This window comes from Eucyclogobius newberryi, unplaced genomic scaffold (assembly GCF_026437365.1).
Source record: "Eucyclogobius newberryi isolate DKJ021-1_F unplaced genomic scaffold, fEucNew1.0.hap1 SCAF_8, whole genome shotgun sequence".
Taxonomy (NCBI): Eukaryota; Metazoa; Chordata; class Actinopteri; order Gobiiformes; family Gobiidae; genus Eucyclogobius; species Eucyclogobius newberryi.
In genome coordinates, this window is record NW_027316500.1 from 18,204,820 (window position 1) to 18,226,533 (window position 21,714).

Sequence of the window (21,714 nt, forward strand, 5' to 3'; positions counted from 1 at the left end):
CTCTCCATGGACGTCAGAGCGGTAGCTAACAGGCACTCGGGCCTTTTCTGGCTGGCCAACAAGGACTTAATGATAAGTCACTGAACAATGGAGTTGAGTGGGGCGGACAATGAAGCATCGCAGTCAAACTATCACCATGTCACCCAATAGCTCGTCAGCTCACCTAATACATGTGCACAGGAAAACAAAACTACTTCAATTAACACATAAAACGCTGTTGTTAGCGCAAACTTCACTCTCCCACACACATAGACAGTATAAATGGCTGTACAAGCTTGGTTTTGATGACAACCCTCAAACAATAGGGAGCAGAGAGGCCTAGCTATCTGCTGTCACACAATGAGGGGGCTACAGCTCAAGAGCTTGTCATCGTCAATATATGTAAACACACATGCACGCTACAGGAAAAAACATCACCAAAATAACAAGCATAACATTAGAAAGTGTGTGCGCCAGTGGGCAAAACCAACACACACACACACACACACACACAAACACACACACACACACATATACGGAAAAGCACTGCCATTTATGTGAAGAGCGCTTGGTTTGCCAGACTGTGAGTGGAAGTGAATTTGCTTTTTGCTGTCGAGTACAAGTCAGGTTGGATTAAACAACACTTGGCCAGCGCTGATGGGTTATCACTGTGCGTTTGGGTGTGTGTTTGTGTGTACGTGTGAGGAGGAGAAGGAAGATGTCTGCAGGCACTTGGGGTTTGAGTTCTACAGACAGCCTCTGTCTCTGTCTTCAAACCTCATTCTCATCTGGAGTTTCCTGTTGCATTGACAGTTTTTTTTTCAAGGAGCATAATTTAAAGGGAATCATTGAAGATTTGTATATTGCTTGAGATACACTATGTTCCAATGTTTTTGTTAGACGTAAATAAGTAAATTCAAATGATATAATTTAGGAAAAATCAAAATCGGCCAAAAGATATTGGCAGAACTCATTGGTCATTGGTTTCCATTGTTTAATCTGTTTTTTCACTATCGACCGTCGAGTCAACTGCTGTTGTGATTTTGGGCATTACAAAAATAAATTTAATTTAATTTTCAACAATCGTATCGACATCAGCCATGAAGAAACTACTAATTACAGCTAAATTTCTTTTATTTCTCTCTCTATATATAGTTTTATTTAGTTGGATCAAATAGGACAATAACTTAATGTAATGTTGAAGTGCCTCTTACAACTAGATAAAGCACAAAAGTGCATTTATGAGGGGAAGGTCTCCTAAAAAAACAGAAGATCATTATATATTTGGAAATTAAACATTTCTTCAGTTCACACTATGTGCATGCTCAAGATGATCAAAAATCTATTTGGCTATATAATAATAATTGTATTATTTTAAATAAACATTTTAATTTTATTTATAATTTCTATAAATGAGTATTGTTACGCTTCTCACAAAGCACACATCACACAGACAAAACACAACATAGAACATTTCCCATGCATCACAAATCAGGACTAATTATTCCTTATATCTTAAAGGCTTTGGTAAAGCGTGCCAAAACAAATGCCACCAACAGCCTCATTGTTACCATTTCCCTGTATCCCCTGGTGTTATTATATTGTTGGAGTGTTTAGTCTGGGCTCAAGGGACACCTTTCATTGTGCAGGGCCAAAAGAACAAGAACTGGAAGTAATTAGCTTGTCTGCTGAGAATACTGCAGCGGACGCTTCAACAGAGAAATATGACTGTTTCAACTTTCAAATACAACAAACTAATGATTTCACAAGGGAAAGATTTGAAAGATTTTTTTTTCCCTGCTAATGTAGAAAAATATGTTTAATATGCAAATTCAACACCTAAGTTAAAATAAAAGGCTTGGGAAATATTGCAAATTTGCAACCATGGTTCAATCAATCCAATTTGTTGACAACAAATTATATAGATTTTCCAAAACTTTGGAACATTCTTCATAATGAATATTTCTCAGCTCTGCCTCACAATTCTTCAAGCCAAAGAGGAAAAAGGGTTGTTGGTTGGAGTAGCAAAACTTGTAAAAAAAACAAAAATGTGTACATTATTTAGTTTTGTATGTACAAACATAGTTCCAGCCTCGTCAGAGAGACCTTTAGAATCAAATGGATCTGTATCATAGAATAGTACAGTATATATAATATAGATAAGCACCACATACTGGTCTAACTTGAGAAGGCTCCCCTGTGATCCACTCATCCTTCTCCCTTTAAAACACTTCAGTCGATCTGTTGTTGGACTAATTCACCTAAAAGGTACAGAGCCTGACACTGACAGAGTAATACTGATCTGTGAGAGTGCGCTCAATCGGCTGGACCTGTTCTAAATCTAAGCCGAGAGAAGGAAGAAAGGGACCAAAGAGGTACAATAACGAGGAGAGTAGCACTAATGGTAGCTGGATTGTGGCTCAATGGATAGCAAAGTATAAGACCAGAACCTCCACTTGATCCTGCAGCACTCTGGCGATTTTAGCCAAGTGCACACTGATGACCTAATGCCCCACCGCCAGACTCCGGATGAGGAAGAAGCCAACAGTGCAGGCTGCAGTCATGAAATCGGCTTGCACAACAGAAACGCTTCAACCACTGGCCCACTGTGAACCTGCAAAATCAACATCTCACAGTAAAAGTGCTGTAGTATACATCAGGGCTGAGCAATAATATGATGATAAAAAACAAAATGAGATCTTGTCCTTCTGTCAATATGCTAGTTTTGTGATATTGTCAGATTGTGATTCAGTTGTATACTACTAAGATCAAACAATTACACTTTTCACTGCATACTCATAGGCTCTAAGTGAATGACATATAGAATTAACCAATCAGGAGACTTTCGGTGATGGCGGCGTTTTGAGGAGACGCACCTCACACCGCTGCTGTAAAACTTAGCTTTAAAACCATAGTTTGACCCACCTAATCCCAAAGAGCAAGAACAAGAGATGAATAAACAAGGAGGACACTAATCCGGTAACACTAAAGGACTAAAACAAGCAAAGCCGACCCATTGGAAAACAGTCCGGATCTGGCGACTTCTCTGCATCAAAATGGGGAGAATATAACTAATCATCAGATATGCTCAAGAAGACCGAAGTGCAGTGTGCCATGGTGTCTCTTAGAGCCGAGTTGTTAGCTGCCATGGCCCCGGCCATATCTGCTACAGTAGCCGCTGAGCTGAAAGCAGAGGGAGTAACCGGAGCATGCTTGGATGAAGTCGAGTAGCATATTTCAGATAATGCGGACAATCAGCAGACAGATGAAGGCGCTGCGGGCCAGAGTGACAAAGCTGGAGTTGGAGAACAATAATATGAAAAATAAGCCCCAGGACTTGGAGTCACACAGGTCGTCCTAACATTTGGCTTGTGAGGGTCTCGGAGGAAGAAGGAGGACAGGATACAGAACGTTTTTTACAGAACTCCTTGGCTCAGGATTTGAAGTCCGTCCCAAATCAAACTAGCACATTGCCTGGGCAAACCAAGACCACCTTCTTGTTTTTTTTAACAACAGACTTATTACCCCATGTTGGCTTTCTGCTTTAGTACATAAACATTGTGTTGAGGTGCATCTACTCTGAGGATTGGTGTCAGGAGTGCCTGTGGAGGTTTTTGGGGGGGCCTTCATTAGGATTGGACGTCCTCTTTTTTGATCAGGTTTAGGTTTGATGCCTGTTTCGAGCATGAACCCTTTTGTTTTCTTTTTACCATTTCAGTGGTTTTGTGTTCCTATGGTTCTTGTGTATGTGTGTTGTTTTCAACCAGAGATTAAAAAGATCAAAAACAAATTCTGTTATAAAAAATCATATTATTAATCATACAAAGGCAAACATAAAAGGGGAGTTGCAATTTTGATTTCAAACCGAATAGTTTTTGAACAGAGGTTTGAATGTAAGGATAAAGAAGGCAGTACTGGTTACAAAAAGTTGTCACTCTTTTGGGTGTGTATGCTCTACCAGGGAGGGATATTGCTGTCTATGCTTATGTCATGAACCTGATTGTGAACCACTCTGAGAGAACCCTAATTTGTGGCGGCGATTGGAATCTTCGCATTCAGCCTGCTGTGGACCTGTCGAGCTCAGGAGGCACTGGTGGAATAATAAATAACACGTTTTGTATCTTATTAAAATCACTGAAGCAAATATAGGCACAATAGACCGAAGTGATCATGCTCCTATTTACATTTCTGTTGATTTGGAGGTAAGACAAAAATGGTTCAATGCCAGCCTGCTTAATGACCCTTTGTTTAAGGAAACAATGTCCAACAACATTAAGACTTCCATCCATCCATCCATCTTCTGCCGCTTTATCCGGGGCCGGGTCGCGGGGGCAGCAGTCTGAGCAGGGACTCCCAGACTTCCTTCTCCCCAGACACTTCCTCTAACTCCTCCGGGGGGATCCCGAGGCGTTCCCAGGCCAGCCGAGAGACATAGTCTCTCCAGCGTGTCCTGGGTCTTCCCTGGGGCCTCTTCCCGGTGGGACATGCCTGAAACACCTCCCGAGGTAGGCGCCCAGGAGGCATCCGAAACAGATGCCCGAGCCACCTCAGCTGGCTCCTCTCGACGTGGAGGAGCAGCGGCTCTACTCCGAGCTCCCCCCGTGTGGCCGAGCTCCTCACCTTATCTCTAAGGGAGCGCCCAGCCACACGGCGGAGGAAACTCATTTCGACCGCTTGTATCCGCGATCTTGTTCTTTCGGTCACTACCCAAAGCTCATGACCATAGGTGAGGGTAGGAACGTAGACCGACCGGTAAATAGAGAGCTTTGCCTTTCGGCTCAGCTCCCTCTTTACCACAACGGTCCGATGCAGCGACTGCATCACTGCAGCCGCTGCACCGATCCGCCTGTCGATCTCACGCTCCATCCTTCCCTCACTCGTGAACAAGACCCCGAGATACTTGAACTCCTCCACTTGGGGCAAGGACACCCCACCCACCTGGAGAGGGCAAGCCACCTTTTTCCGGTCGAGAACCATGGCCTCGGATTTGGAGGTGCTGATTCTCATCCCAGCCGCTTCACACTCGGCTGCAAACCGTCCCAGTGCATGTTGCAGGTCCGGGTTTGATGGAGCCATCAGGACAACATCGTCTGCAAACAGCAGAGATGAGATCCTGTGGTCCCCAAACTGGACACCCTCCGACCCCTGACTGCGCCTAGAAATTCTGTCCATAAAAATTATGAACAGAACCGGTGACAAAGGGCAGCCCTGGCGGAGTCCAACATGCACTGGGAACAGGTCTGACTTACTGCCGGCAATGCGAACACAGCTCCTGCTCCGGTCATCCAGGGACCGGACAGCCCTGAGCAAAGGGCCCCGGACCCCGTACTCCCGGAGCACCCCCCAAAGGACACCCCGAGGGACACGGTCGAAAGCCTTCTCCAGATCCACAAAGCACATGTGGACTGGTTGGGCAAACTCCCATGAGCCCTCGAGCACCCGATGGAGGGTATAGAGCTGGTCCAGTGTTCCACGACCGGGACGAAAACCACTCTGCTCCTCCTGAAACCGAGGTTCTTTACAACATTTCAACATTAAGACTTATCTGAAGGAAAATTATACTGAGGAGATTTCTCCGCCCATCATTTGGGATGCTGCCAAAGCAGTCTTGAGTGGACAAATTATAGCAATAGCCTCCAAAAAAAGAAACAAAGGGAGGAAAAGTTAAAAGATTTGCAAAACAAATTGTTGGAGGATAGCCATGCCAAAAAGGTGTGTCCTGAGATGCTACAAGAAATTAAAAAGGAAAATTGATGAATGATCGGACTTCACTGGAAATAGTTAAGAAAATGCTCAATACCAAACAAAGACATTATGAGGGTGGATATAAATTTTCTAAATGACTATCTTGGAAATTTAAAAAACAACAAACAGAAAGAACAATTTTTTAAAAACGGGACAGCAAAATGGTGTAATCTTAACTAAACAAGACCAGATTCAATCAGCATTTGAATCCTTTTATAAAAAAGGTTTTTCAAAAATTCCAGAAGATAAAGAAGACGGTATAAATTCCTTTCTGGACACGCTCAATTTGCCTGTTATGTCAGAAGAAAAAAATAAAACATTAGGAAATGAAATAACAGGGCGCAATCAAAAGATTAAAGAACAATAAATCTCCGGGGAGCTATGGGTTCACCTCAAAGAGGTATAAAGCTTTAAAAGACACACTTATTCCTTTCCTTTTAGCAACTTTTAATTGGGAACTAGAGAATACTCAAACCAGATTAATTAACAAAGGACAAACTAAAGACAATATTAGATGATCCTTACACATAATGAATCATATAAAAAATAAAGCCATAATAATTAGTTTGGACGCTGATAAGGCTTTTGATTCTGTTGGACGGCCATATTGACTTAAAGTGTTTAAACAAATTTCAAAACGATGATTTAATTATAACAAATATTGGGGCTCTTTACGATGGTCCAACATCAAGAATAGGTGTCCAAGACAGGTCCACTGACTCTGGAAAAGGGGGTCAGGCAGGGCCTGGTCTCCCCTCCTGTTTGCTTTGTATTCGGCACCATTGGCCCAATTTGTTAGACAATCAAAAACTATTCAGGAAGTTCAAATTGATTAGACGTTCACAGAACACAAAATTGCCTGCTATGCAGATGATGTTCTACTATATTTGACCAAACCAGAAATTTCCATACCCAATGTGATGCATTTTCTACAGAAGTACAAAAAACTGACATGATCGCTTACTGGCAACCCCCTCTGACCTTTAGAAAGACCTACCCATTTAAATGTAAAACGAAATCGCTCATATATTTAGGTGTAATATTCCATAGAGGCCTATCAACTATTTGAGAAAAAATATACCCCTCTTTTCACTAATATAAAAAAGATCTTGAATTTTTTTTTTACTTTATACCCTACGTCTATGTCAAATAATTGAAACTATAAAAATGAATGTTTTGCGCAGATTTCTCTATCTGTTCCAGACTCTTCCGATTTCCATCCCCAACCAGTCTGTTTGATGCGTGGAATAAACTAACCTCAAAGTCACATCTTTCTCCAAACTGGGTTGTTTTCAATCAACTGGCATCCTCAACCTTGGCTCCAGTTAAATTTAGAGCTGGGTTTCGATTCAAATTTCAAGAATCGATTCAATTCCGATTTTTACGTTTCAAAATCGTTTTTTTCCGATTTCTCAGATCCCATCCGATTTGCTCCGATTTCGATCTGATTTCCAATTCGATCCGATTTCGATTCGATCCAGGGGTTAATGTTATTAAAAATGAAAAATGTATTTGAACCGTTTCCTTCACTTCATGACAACATATTAAAAAAAACATATTAAAACTAGTATTATATCAATATTAAACAGCAAATCTTACAAGTATTGGTAGTTACTGATGGAAGACTGATGAAAAGGTTAAGGGTCAATCTACCTTCAAGAAAGATAATCCAGGAGTCCTGAATTATCTTTCTTGAAGGTAGATTGAAGTTCACTGAGGGAAATGTAGAATTTTTTTTTAATTTAATAAAAATAAAAAACGTACGAATCGATAATCATTCATTAATATGCGAATCGATTAAAAATCGGAAAATCGATTATTTCAACCCAGCTCTAGTTAAATTCTTCTTTATTTTGCCCACAGTCACCATCATAGGGATGCCTGTGATAACCCTCTGACCATGTTTCTTTCAGCATCTGAAACAATAACCTTCTTTCCATCCTGACTATTAATCTTAATTTCCTTCCTTGGCACACAACCAGCAGCGAGCCGTTTCTAAGACACATCACATGTTTGATTTCACCTAATCCCTTACTTAGATTTGACGTTAATGTGACTGGATTCCACTCAATAAAGGACGCATTTTCTTGCCCAAGTTTAATGATCACCTTCCTCTCTGTATTCTCATTCCCGACATTAGAAGTTCCTCCTGCCTCTCACTGCCAGAACCTTCCGAATCGGATTGGCTTGCGGCTTTTTTACATTTCCGGCTGCTACTTTTAGATTCAAAACAATTTCAATCCTCCATGCTCTCCGATCCAATACCAACTATCGATCCCAGCCGCCATCTCCTGTCCAAGCTCTCTCCACCCCGTGCCAACCTCCCCGCCACTCAAACCGCTAGTCTGTCCAAACCGCTAGCAGTCAGCCCGAAGACCTCACAGATTCTCCTCTCCTCTTCTTTTAGACGTTGTTGTTGTTCCCTTCCTTTCACACATTCGTTCACAAGTATTAGACTGAGATCAACAAAGCCTTACAGACTTTAGACCAATTTCTCAACATCCCAATGGATTTCAGAACTATGTATTTGGGCCTCAGGACTCTTGCCATGGACACTAGCAGTTATCTCTGGAGCATCCTCCTGGCGGCCACATAAAAGGCCCTCACAAAATGGATGACACAAAAGGCAACGACGATCAAGGACTGGACTATGATTATAATGGACATACATAAAATGGAAAAAATTACATTTGGACTTCTATTGAAAATCGACAAATCTGACACTTTTGACAAATAGGACGTTTTCTTTTTTTAGGGTTTGATTTTATTTTTTCATTTATTTTTTATTTTATTTTGTGTCTGCTCTCTCTCTCTGGAAATATTTTTTTCATTTTCTGTTTGTTTTTAGATACTACTAAGTCTACGTATATTGTGATCGTGATCTGGCTCTAAGAAAATTGTCTGACAATTTTTTCGGCCAATTTGGTGTACAGGAAGTACAGACAAAGTTCTACATATTCATGCAGTTGTTTGTTAAAGAGACAGTATATTTCAGCACCAATGGGCCACCTCAAGGAGAGATATACATATTGTAAACTGAAAAACAACTCACAAGTGCGTGGCGATCAGACCTCTTTGCAAGGAGGCAAAAGTCCATATTTTACAATGATTATCTTTCTCGTCTCAAAAGGAGTGTTCTTGGAAACCACAAACTACTCTAATAAGTATGCTGTCCTCCAGAAGCTGAATAGACCTTGAAGTTGTGTTTTTATCTGTACTTATTCCAAACAACTGCTGCACTTCAACAGTTCTTTAATTAGAATCACCACCCTATCTATGTCAGCTGTTCATTTCTGTGTCAACCTTGTGCCCACTGCTCTTGTCTAGTTGTGCTATGTTTTTATGTGATCAGTGTGTACGTGTGTCTGTGTGTGCGAGTGTGTGCGTCCCGGTGGCTCTAATGGTCCCTGGAGGCAGGCCAGCGTCCATCAGCAGACAGCGGGCATTAACGCTCGGCCCCGGTATCGACAGACCAACAGTGGCTGACAGCAAACTCCTTCACTCGCCACACCGGTACACTTCTGGAACAGACAATCTGAATGTTTCGGAGACCCGCTGTACGTACACACTGAAAGACATATCTGTGCATGACCCCTGACCTTAGGCTATATGTCTGCGCACTGTCTGGGATTGAGAGAGAGTCCGCTCAGCTGTCATCGATCTCACACACACCAGGACAGCACTTAACACTTGGACTATAGCGACTAATACACTCACACCCTCTATTACTGCCCCATTGGAGGCTCAGCGTGGCTATCCGTGTGTGTGTGTGTGTGTGTGTGTGTGTGTGTGTGTGTGCGTGTGTGTGTGTGTGTGTGTGTGTGTGTGTGTGTGTGTGTGTGTGCGTGCGTGTGTATGGCCCACTGCCAAACAAACCCATGCTGTCGCAGCACGATAGATACACATATAACAGTGTAATGATATATCTGGCTTAGACCTACTCCTCTGCTCTCCTCTCTTAGCAATATAAAGAGCTTAGAAAATATTATTGACACGTTATTTGATTAGATTTGATTCAAACAAAGATACACAAAGACAGATAACTGTATCAACTCCCGGCTTATGCAGTTGAAAGAAAAAGCTCCAAGTTGCACTGGAAACATTTTATTTTATTGGATTATTTTATTTTATTTCAAAAATCACTGACTCATATTGCCATTCCACAAGATAAATCTATTCAAGAATAAAAGTCACAGAACATTGGAAGATCTAAAAAATATTCTGTTGATGTAATTCAGTGCAGAGAGATGTGACCTTAGTGATACATTTCCATAGCACTTCTCAATTATTTTGACTCCAGAGTGAATCGAAGATGATCTATACATACGTAAAATTATTGTTTTTCTTGTGATACTGCATGTTGCTAGACCTCCAGGAGGCGTTTTCTTCTTCAAATGGCCTGAGTAGTGATGAGTGGAGTGCTTCACAGAATAATGCTGTGTTTATTATAATGCGAAAAGTCAGGACGAGGCAAGGTCCTGTATTTTGATGGTTATCATAGAAATATACATCATAATAATGGAAGTAGAGTCTGTGCGGAGTATGAGCTGGAGACCCCAAGGACAAAGTGGGAAACACCTCCAAATGTGGTAGAGAATGGCCGAGCCAACATCTGTGGGACTTCCAGATACAGACTGACAGAATGGTAACATTGGCATTGGCAAACCAGCCAGACATTGTGGTGGTGCTGGTTAAACTGCAGAGGAAAGTCATTGTGGTTGACGTGGCAATACCAAGTGATGGCAACATCAGGAAAAATCAACATGAGGAACTGGAGAAATACCAAGGGCTAAGATGAGCTGGGGAAGGTGTGGAAGGTGAAAGTGGTGGGCAGTGACCCCCAAACAGGAGGAGTGGCTACAACAGATCCCTGGAAAAATCTCAGCCAAGTGAAGTGCAGTGCTAGGAACAGCAAAGGTACTGTTCAGAACCATCAAGCTCCCAGGCCTCTGGTAGAGGGCCCAAGCTTAGAAAAAAAAAGGGACGAGACCACCCATATATAGCAGCAGCCTGAGGGAAGTGCGCAAAGACAAAGAAGCGAGATAAGCATTGGTGGCTGCTAAGGTTAGTTAAGGGAGAGGAATTAAATATATACTAAGGGACAGAGCTCAGAGCCATTTAAGTCTGTCTTTAAGTGATGTGATTGCTTTACCAAACAGCTGTAGTGGACTTATCCGTGTACAGTCGCCATAACTTACAATGAAGACTCATGAAACAAAAAAGAGGTAAATGCTGTGGCTCTATCTGCTGTCCTTCAGACCACTGTAGAAGTGAATGACACTTGTTTTCAATTGATTAGCAAAGTGTGCACACACAAGTAAATGTGTGTTGTTTGCAGAATGACAATGGGCCTAAATGACGATCATTGATTAGCTTAAGGCCCATGGCCCACTTAGGGCACGCCATGTGTTTTCACTCACACAGAGATACACTTACACAATTACACACACTCTCAGAACTGGGAATCGAGACCTGAGGAGGCGACAAGGAGGGATGACTTGTGTGCAGAATTACAGCAATTACAACAGAAATATACCACAAAGCCTATGTGAAATATGATCATTGGACTTGATTGCAATGACAGATGATGACAAAAGATAAGCTACTTCAAAATTGCAAATTTACAACTATCACTGAAGAAACACAAATGCTGAAAACAACAACTAAAACAAATGATAATTGAACTGACAAGTAGGATACGTAGTGATAACTCTTACTGTAAGCAAGTCATACAGTCTTACAGCACCCCCAGTTGGGACAACACTGGCAGACACAATCATGTGTGACGTAACCAAATATACAGTAGTCTACAGCACTCACTGTATACTTCGCTATTGCATTATTCTAGGACACTATACTTTTCCCTCAATTTCCTCCCACTCCCCACTCTCGCACTTCACACTTCCTTTTGTGTTTTACAGCTGCTTGTGTTTTGGCAATGAACTTAGAGCTGAGCAAATGTTTTCCCACACATAAAGCAAAACAAAGGCCAGGTGTCGCTCTCTTCTACACAGACTCGCTACCACTCACTCGCCATCAAAGAGGTGCAATTAAAGCATCCCACTCCCATTAACCAGCTCTCTAAACAAATCCACATTAGGACCCTCTATTGTGGTTGTGCTCAGGAAAACAGCCACTTGGGAAAGCAGCATAAAAGCTCCAACAGTAAATTTCTCCACCAGGAAGCATGCGGTGTGTGAGTGCGGTCTGAGCTGGCAGCGGCTGCACACTGGCACACTGACTCGGGGTTGTTGTGATTGTGGAGGTGATGGAAGATTGTACAATCACAGGTGGGTGGAGAACTTCTGGCAAAAAGGAAAGTAATAAGAATAAGGAAGATGCTTCAAGCCGACAAGTGCTTGGCAAACAGCATCCACCAGAGGGATAGTTTTTCAATGTTATCAAGACATAATTTCTTGGACTGAATTTCAATTGTTGTACCAAAAAAAACACTGATGAAAAATACAACATAGCCGTTATTTCTGGTACAGAACAGCATCATTTTCCAAAAGAGACACAAGTTATCCCTGAAGGGCAATTTACGCACATAATAATGTAAATAGTCAACACAACACAAAATTATGAAACCATACTAGTCCTTAAAACATAATTTTGCATAAAGATCTTTTAATTACTATAGTTTATAATAAGCTCACGCATTAATTGGAGTCCTGTTTGTGGACTACAGCGCTGCATTCAACATCATCCTCCCTGCTGTGCTCAACCACCAAAACGCCCTGACAGACTCCCCCATCATCACTGTGGACTCCTTTCGTTTCTACGGCACCAGCCTAAACCTCAAGTGGGAGCCCACCATCAGCTCCCTCATCAAGAAAGCCCAGCAGAATCAGAATCTGACTGTTTTATTGCCAAAGCCAGAGGATATACTTCATGCGGCAGCCTCAGCATCATCGTCTGGGCTGGCAGCAGAGCACCGCTAAGCAGCCAGCCCAGATGATGATGCAGTTCTACATGGCCATCATTGAGTCCAGGACTCGGGGACAAGCAGACCACAGCTGAGACTTCTCACACTGAATATGAGCAGGAGCCATTCCATTCAGACCAGACCCTATCGCCACAAGAACAGTTTCTTCCCCTGTGCCATTGGACTCATGAACTTATTACATCTAGAACTTAAACAACATATATTTTATTTTATTCTCTCACTTTATTTTATGCATGTATTTTAAATTACAATACTAGTGTTACCAAAAAGAATAATATTTTTTATCATCTTCAACGTCTGTCAAGCTCCTTACTTGCCTGTACATGAGTCAATGACATTAAATGCAGTTTTCAGGGTCCATCAAATCAGTCCTTGTTAAAATGTATTTTTTTAACTAACATATTCGTTTACTGTGTTCCAATAAAATAATTTTGTAAGAACATACTTCAAACATCAAATTTTAATTGTAATCAACCATACTGTCACTGTCTGCAATATGTTTGACATGACATATGTCATTTTGCATAAATAGATGCAAAGATAATACCGTATATTATATTTTTTTAACATGAGCAATCTGGCTGAGAGAAACAAAAGCAATGTTAGAGGCAGAGGTGATGTGGAGTATTACATAAAGCTAATGTCCCCATCTGTGATCCTGCACTTAAACCTCCCACTGCAGAGCCAGGCCAGACCCACACACACTCTCACTCTCACACTATGAAAAGCCCAGTGGGGCGGTACATAGACTTTCAAGGAGATCAGTCTAGCAACCTGGTGCACCAATCTTCTGCTAATCCCCACTGCCCCCACTACCCACGGCACTTAGACAGGAAGTTCTTGTTTTTGAATACTGCATTGTTCAATTATTGACCGTTATATTCTGACAAATGATCATTAAAAAAATAGCAAAACTATTTTTAGAGGATATTGTATTCCCCTTTCCCATACCCAGTCAACCATTCAGCAGCAGTCTGTCAGGTCTGGTATAATATCATCTGTCAAGTCACAATTAAAACTGGAATCTCCAAAACACACTGCGACACCCACTTAATGTCCCATCTCGCCCCACTGTTCTCTGGATTTGAAAGGTGGAGGGCGGTTCAGCCTGAGTGGACAAACACAAAGGTGTATGGCGCCATAGCCTACTGTGAACTGACAAGGACACAAGCGTGTACTGAATGAGAAAGCTCCTATTGCCATCCACTGATTAGCTCTAGGTTCACATGCAAAGGGTTTAAAAGCTGTAATCCACACTGCAAGTCGGGTAACAACACTCCTCAAGAGATTTTTATAAACTCTCTAAAAATGTCATGTCAAAAGGCAATAAGATAATATTTCTTATTGAAGCAGTAACAACAGCCCTCAAAGGACAACAATGGTACCTAATGCTTGAAGCTCAAGAGGGCTACAACAGTTAGTGATTAGTTCTGTCTCAAGGGAACACTTGAAAATCAGTTAGCTTTTCCCTCTAAGGTCTTTGCTAGCATTAGTATTTAGCATACTTATTACTGTCAACACCTTCCGTAACATTAGCTTGGCCAACTGACAGCTAAAGACCCCTGTGGGGCTATTTGTAAAGTCTCGCAGGAGAAACAGACTGACAGACTGAATACGGGCCTGTAGTAGTTGGGCATTCATTTTACACTTGGAGTCACTAAGCAAATTAATAGCTTTTTATCTCTATGGCAAACACATAAGACGTGTTGACAGGTTGAATTTAACTAGCACTTCCACTAGGCTAAAATGTTTCACCTCGGATTTCAGAATCACAAAAGGTTTATTGCCATTGCCAATGAACAAAATTCACAAACATAGGAAATTGCTTTGGTGATTCAATGCAACATAAAACAATGAACAATAATAGAACAAAATATGTAAAAATAAAAAGCGCATGCATTAAAGAAAAACAATTTAAATCTACAATAGGATAAAAATAGAAATAGGCTTACTAGGTACACAACATTTACAGTTAAATTTACAGATGTAGTAGTGCAGAGCATTTCAAAAGATGGACAGAGCTTGTGCAGTGGAAACAAACTGGCATTTAACATTAGGTCTCAGAACAGCCCTGGGTTTATCGTAAAATGTACAATAGATTGGAGATTGGAGATACGGCTTGAGAACCAAAACACAAAATTATAAATCATTGCTTTCAATTGTGAATTGATCATACATTTTTAATAGATTCTAATAGATCTAATAGATAATAGAAATAGATTTCTTCTGTATATTGTAACTATACATTTAGGCCACAATAGTTTTCAAAATGTATGAGCTAATCCACCATAGGGGACATAGTCAGGAGGGGCACATAGGGGCTGACTTAAATGGAGAAAAATCCAATAATTGTATCCATCCAGAGGGGGTGTGAGCTTTTAGGAGGGGAAGGCATGTTATTACTCTCTCAGTTTATCCCCTAATTCCGGACTGAAGGGGTAACATAAGAATGGGAGGGGACAGTGACAGAGGCAGACCACAGTGAAAAGCTGAGCTAGCTGTTAAAGTATGTCCTTGTAATTAGCTGAGTATTAGCAGTGGTGACAATGCAGGAGCACTGGGCAGGGAAGCACCTCTTTAACGCTCTACTCATTTCCTGAACTTAATCCCGCCGCTTACTGGTAATTGTGCACACATGCACACGCATCTGGACACACACACACACACACACACACACACACGTGCACACACACACGCACACCAACTTTCAGTCATGCTTAAATTCACATAATCAACTACTGACTATAATGGGAGAGGCGTTCTCAAGTAAAGATACACCCAGGAGCTCTCCATCCTTATTCTGCACAGAGCCATAATGGCTGACTGCAGGGAATTTATGTGTGAGGTGTTTCACATTTGAATCATGTCAAGAATGCTACTTATGAATGATAAACTACTCCAGACAAATTCCTACTTCTAGTTTCTCCGAGTAAAAGAAAGGAACAGACTAGGTTATTCCAATGTGAATCAATAACTGCAAATTATATAAAATTGTAATTTCTGAATAAATGTGCCCTGAAGCTATAAGCTTTACCACAACCTTACCCTTGAAAATAAAACAACTGCTTGCACCGTGATGACAGGTTCACATATTTTTGCAGAACTTGCCAACTTTGCTGGGTCTGCTCTAACCAGAAAGCCATCTGCATCCATTTTTGTAAACAAAACGCTTATGGTGCAAGGTCTTAAAGGAGGCATGTGGAGTATTTGATTTCACATTGATTTTGGATCCATTAGCCAAAATCAGAATGGTAAAAGACACCTGAGCTCAGCCCTGTGCACAACAGTACATAACCATTTCTATAGAAAACATGTTATAAACAGCGCAGAGGGGGTCTACAAACGCTGTCATTGACACAACAGTCTGAGCGAGCATGTCTCTGTGTGTGTGTCTGCCAGCTTCCAACCTCGTACTATTGTCTAACCAGGTCTAATTAGCACTATGGCACAATGAATTAGCATAATTATGCAAACAGGGCTCCTCTTAAGGCTTGGCACAAGGGGTGGCTACAGGGGGCACTTCTTACTTCACATGCATGGTTCAATCGGCAACAATGCACATGAAAAAGACACACCTGTGCCTAAAAGCAGGTCATTGTATCACAACTAGCAGTCTAAATTTGCTTAATATATGTTTATTTCAAACTTAATCTTAATTGGGAATGTGACGATATGCAAATACCACATATTGTCACAATATTAATTTCACGGTACAATATTGTACAGAGAATTATATATTTTTCCTTTTAAAAGGCCTTGATAAGCCTTTGGTGTTAATAATTTCAGTCAAGATACAAAAGGGCTAAATAACAATTATTTCTTTATGTTGTCTGCACTGAAGAGCAAAAAACTGTAGTCTATACAGTTCCCTCTGTGTTTTTTTTAGCTGTTGATGTAACAAAACAACACATTTAAGCAAAGAAGCGTATTCGTCAGTATATTGTGAGACTATTGGCGATAAGATATCACAATATTTTACACAATCATTTTAATGCTATGATCTATAACTTTTAGTTTAAGTGGTGGGCAATAATGACACAAAGTAATATCTCATTAGTTTTTAAGTATCTTGATAATGATACTATGTCAATCCAAATGTGTTAAAACTTGTCTTTAAATGCAAGTATTAGAAAAAATTTAAAAGCACTGTAAAATTACGAACACAAATGCAGAAATATGTCTTTATACCCATCTAATTTCTACTGAAAAAATTACATAAATGACATTTAAAAGACATTTAAAATATATGCAAAATAAGATTGTTGTTTTGTTTTTTTAATGTGTCCCCAGAAATTCAAACATTGAACAGGAGGTTCCTCAGTGCTTTCAGTCTGAGAGCTCATTGCTGCAGTCACAGCCGCCTCTGGCTCATCATCTCAAACCAGCGCCTGCTTTCAAACACCTGACCATGCCCGACCTGCTGCATCCGACTCGTGAAAAGCCACTTTGGCACATAAAATACAATGATCAAAGCATTTTTTGTCATTTCCAAAGTAGTTCTAGTGCCCAGTGTATCAAGTGTCTCGTCAGTAATCTACTAATCCACAGGCAGATTCTCTACCGCCACACCAGGGAGTACAAGCTCTTTGTCACAGGGAGAAGGCATGACTTTAGAACAGGCACATGTGAGACTTCAGCAACACGGCACCTTAATGCGCCTATAGCCAGAGCTCCTGCAGTACTTCTCTTTAGATGGGCAGTTAAAATACAACAGTGAAATGGGATTACCATGATACTTACAGACACAGGCCTGGGCCCAAATGTATTTTTTAAAGGATGGCAGGGGAAGCGCAGCCTTGGATTGGCTGCCTTTCTTCCTGCTTACTGTAGGCCCGTGTCTGGTTAAGGTTAGGTATTGGTTTGGACTGGTTAAGGTTAGGGAAAAGGTTTGGGCTAATCAATCAGTAAAGACGTTGATAGTCACAAGCCAGCAAATCAGAGGAGTACTTCAGCCTCCACCTTTTAAAAACAATCTCAAAGTTATAACAGGATGTTAAATGTTACCACACTATTAGTGTATGTTGTTATTATATGGCTAATCATGCAACTAAAATCCTGACACACATGAGCCCTTTTCAGATAATAATTGTTGGGCCTTTTATAAACAATTTCATTTTAAATACATCATTGTTAAAACAGGTTAAAACAGCTCTTGACATGACCCATTGACTTCAGCTTACCGTCACCTTAAGAAACAACATATTGTTCACATACGTGCACAGTGGTGGGACAAATTGAATAGCTTGTAGAGAGCGTCATGGTGAGAAGGGGTAACACTTTTAGGCTGAGTCCACACATTATAGGGGTAGTGGGTTAATCCGGCCATGCTTTTAAGCCCACTATTCAGGAGGACAAGGGCCCCTAGGATTTGGGCTTGTCCACACCTCAGGGGTTGGAGATTACTGGGATAGCAGGAAGGCGGAGAGTGTGATATCTGTGTGTGAATGTGTGTGAATTGGAACATTCACGTGTGGCTGTGAATGCTGCTGTAGATGCGAGAAGACAAGGGTATAAGTGTGATTTTGTATATTAGGTATGGTTCTATCTGTGTACACCCCCTCCCCAAATACATACCCCAGGGCACTGACAGGGTCACCTCTGGGCCTTTCAAAGCATCCTCTCATCCAATACTAATTGATCATACGCATTACTAGTCCCAAACATGGGATGAAGAACAGGCGGGATGGCTAGGTCATTGTCTGAGGAGCAGGGTGCCCTGTTAGTGACTCTCCATTCAGTAACTTAAAGTCACTAACTTAGTTAATCATCTGGCCTACCACCACTCCAGCTGAGACGAGATTAGAGGGATAGAGAGAAAAAATGCTGAATAGATAGAGTTTTCAGTGGGTTTTAGATTAGACTAGATGTAACACATCACAAAAATATGACATTATGAGCTAATTTATATGTCTACAACAAAGAAACAGATCCCTTTCTTGCATGAGTGAAACAGATTAACTATTCAAGCACAGTGATGCAGTGAATAAGCTCTTAGCAATGGTTTTGAACTCTGACCCTGACATCTGGCAGGTTAGTGCCGAACACAATCACACACTGGTATTTATGCAAAGTTAGATTCCTTTTATTATTTTGTGTGGAATGGTAAGAGCAAACTCTATAGCATATATAAAGTGTATTTAAGGACCTATAGACTAAGAAAGAGTAAGATATTATTTCAAATATTTATTCAATTCCTTTAATAATCTAGCACCACGGACACTATGTACATCTTTTCAGAGACAAAGCACCAACAGAGTCAGTAGAAGCACCACCAGAAATAACTCCACATTCAACACTGCAGAACCACATTCAGTCAGTCAGCCTTTTCACTATAAACTATGAAACTTGACCCCCCATTGATGTCAAATGCATCTCAGGGTTTTAGGTGTTGACCTTGACACTCAAATCTTGGTTAAAAACAAACCTAAATAGAAAGAATAAGCTACAGTGTCAGAAAAACTGTAAAAACCCATAGCAACAAAAGAAATACTGAAAATATTGTACTTACAGACATTACCGGTGTTATCAAAACTATTCAAAACTTCATTGACTTTGAGCGGTCCCAAATGAACTCTGTAAAAAGAAATGTTAAAATAAAACAAATAAATGTAGATTTAATTAATCCATAATTATTATGTAATGCTGGCCTCAGTAGAGAACATATACACATATATCCACAAATCAGTATTCACCTGAGTAAGGCACTGAACTTAGGAAGAGAGACACTGCAGTACTCCACCCATTGGTCTTCTGAGGTATTACTTGGGTCATGAATCACAAGTCTCTTTCTGCTGAAAAGGTCAAAACTGGAAAATCTGCGCACTGACACCTGCTTCACCTCAGGACAGTCAACCTGTTTTTGACGCAGCACCTATAGGAAAACATGTGGAAGCACAACATATGACTTATTATCAGTCATACACTATCTCTGTCTCATTAGTTCAGAATCAGAAGGAGACTTATTTCCATTGTCAGTGAACTAGGAACATGTTTTAGCAATATGGAGCAATATACGATGAATAATATTAGTAAATATAACTGAAAAGTAAATTACAAAATATGATTAAATAAAAAACATTCATTAAATAAGTGATTAGACTTTGACTAAATATACAGTATACACAAAATATACCGTATGGACAGAATATACAACTAGCACAACTAGATAGATGAAATACTGTATTTAACTAAAGTGACAGGTGTTATGAAGTGGTGATGAAGTTATGAGGTGTTATGAAATGTTCATGAGTCAAACGGCAAAGGGGGAGGTTCTGGAGAGGATTGGGTGAGGGTGAGAAGGGTCAGCTATGATCCAGCCTTCTCGCCCAAGTCCTTGAGACATACAGGTCCTGGAGAGGTGTGAGGCTGCAGCCTGTGTCGGTCCCTGGCAGTGGCCCCAGCGTAACATTATTATTAGACTACAGTCCATCAAACATACAATCTTGCTAATTTCTGTATTCTGTGTGTTGTAATTGGTTGAGGCACACTTCACCTAAATGCTAAAGCTATGTAATGGAGGACTTATAAACACTGTCACTTTAACTATAATTGAATCATTCACTGCACTGTTCACTTTCTGCTCTGTGAATAGTATCCAAACTATTGTCATGCATTTATATTATATTTCTGTGTCATATTCATTATATGGGACACGAAGTTCTTACTGTGTACTTTCTGTGAACTGGTACAAACAATCTTAAAGCTGACGTCATGCCATTTTATCAGACCCAAGCAACCGCTATATAAAACACAGTTAAATCTTGTGGAAGGAGGAGCTCAGCTGCAAGACGAAACAGCATGTTGCTGTTTTGCCTCTTTTTCCTTGTTTGCGTCAAATAAAGACCTTGAGAACGATCCTCGCCTCTCGCAGTCTGTTATAGACTAAACTTCGACAGCTCTACATATGTAAATTCAACTGTAAATTTGTGTACATATTAAGCCTATTTTCTATCTTATTTTTTTATTCTATTTTTTATCTCATTGCTTATTGTTATTTTTATCCCATAGCAGATTTACATTTTTTCTCTTTTTGACTTATTCATTGTTCATTGTTTTATGTTGCACCGAATCATTAAGACAAGTTCATATGTTTGTGAGTTCTGTTCATTGACAATGACAATAAACCCTTTCTGATTCTGATTCTAAAGCGTGTAGCGCAGATGTTGTAATATGGGGAGTAAACACTTCTATACATGGGACTACGGATAGAAATTAGTTTTGAACTAAATCCAAGCTAAGGTGTATTTACAGCATTAGTTAGAAGGCACATATCACAAGTAGGCTGCACGATACAGACCATTTGTCTTTGCTCATTCAGTCATGAATGAATTCAATGTGTGATCCTTTGATATGTAACCATTTACTGTGATTATTACAATAACATAAACATTCCTGCAGCTACAGAGTCAGTAGATGGATTAGTAATGGTGTTCGGTTATTCTCATCATTATTCTATTTAATTATACACCTACATACCTACTGTGAGTCACGGTTTGTAAACTGTAACAGGTGATGAGAGCAGAAGCAGCAACGTATACCCGAGCCGAGTCCCTTGTTGCCTTACCTGTCGCAGGAGGGTCCATCTGGCTCTGGCGGAACCATTGGCAGCAGAATCATAGGAAATATGAGAACTAGCATCATCGGTGTCTCCAGCAATGTCTTTACTGACCGGTGTTTCGTTTTTAGCACCGGTTGAACGTCTTTCCATTGTATTCCCGTAGAAAAACCTCAATCCTCGTACTTGATTGTCAAAGTTTCACAGTGTACCAGTTCAAAATAACAAAAACGTGTTATTAAACCATATCTACGATGAATTTCCCATGCTTATTCACCTGTTACGTCCATGGCGAGGATGCTGTAGAGATTCTACTTCCGTACACTTTGCCATGGCAGACAGGGTAGTCGACTGTCGATAGTAGAGAACGCTATTGCACTGAGCTTTCAGCGGCTCCACGATCCACCCTGAGTGACTCTGACTTCGACTGCCTTTGTCTTGAGTCCGGAGTTTGCTTTCACAGGAAGTACAGATGCGGCATGTCTTTTCG

At 40.7% G+C, this 21,714-nt stretch overlaps 1 protein-coding gene across 1 annotated transcript in view; it reads right to left on the bottom strand.

The window, feature by feature from the left end:
* Positions 1–21,546, bottom strand: part of camkmt (calmodulin-lysine N-methyltransferase) — a 97,858-nt gene extending 76,312 nt beyond the window's left edge. Inside the window, exons 1-3 of the mRNA XM_072437102.1 lie at positions 21,234–21,546; positions 19,363–19,541; positions 19,179–19,243 (exon numbers count right to left, since the gene is read on the bottom strand). Of these exons, the coding sequence (XP_072293203.1) occupies positions 19,179–19,243; positions 19,363–19,541; positions 21,234–21,377 (388 nt within the window). The 5' untranslated portion in view covers positions 21,378–21,546. The remainder of the gene's footprint in view (positions 1–19,178; positions 19,244–19,362; positions 19,542–21,233) is intronic.
* Positions 21,547–21,714: the final 168 nt, after the last annotated feature.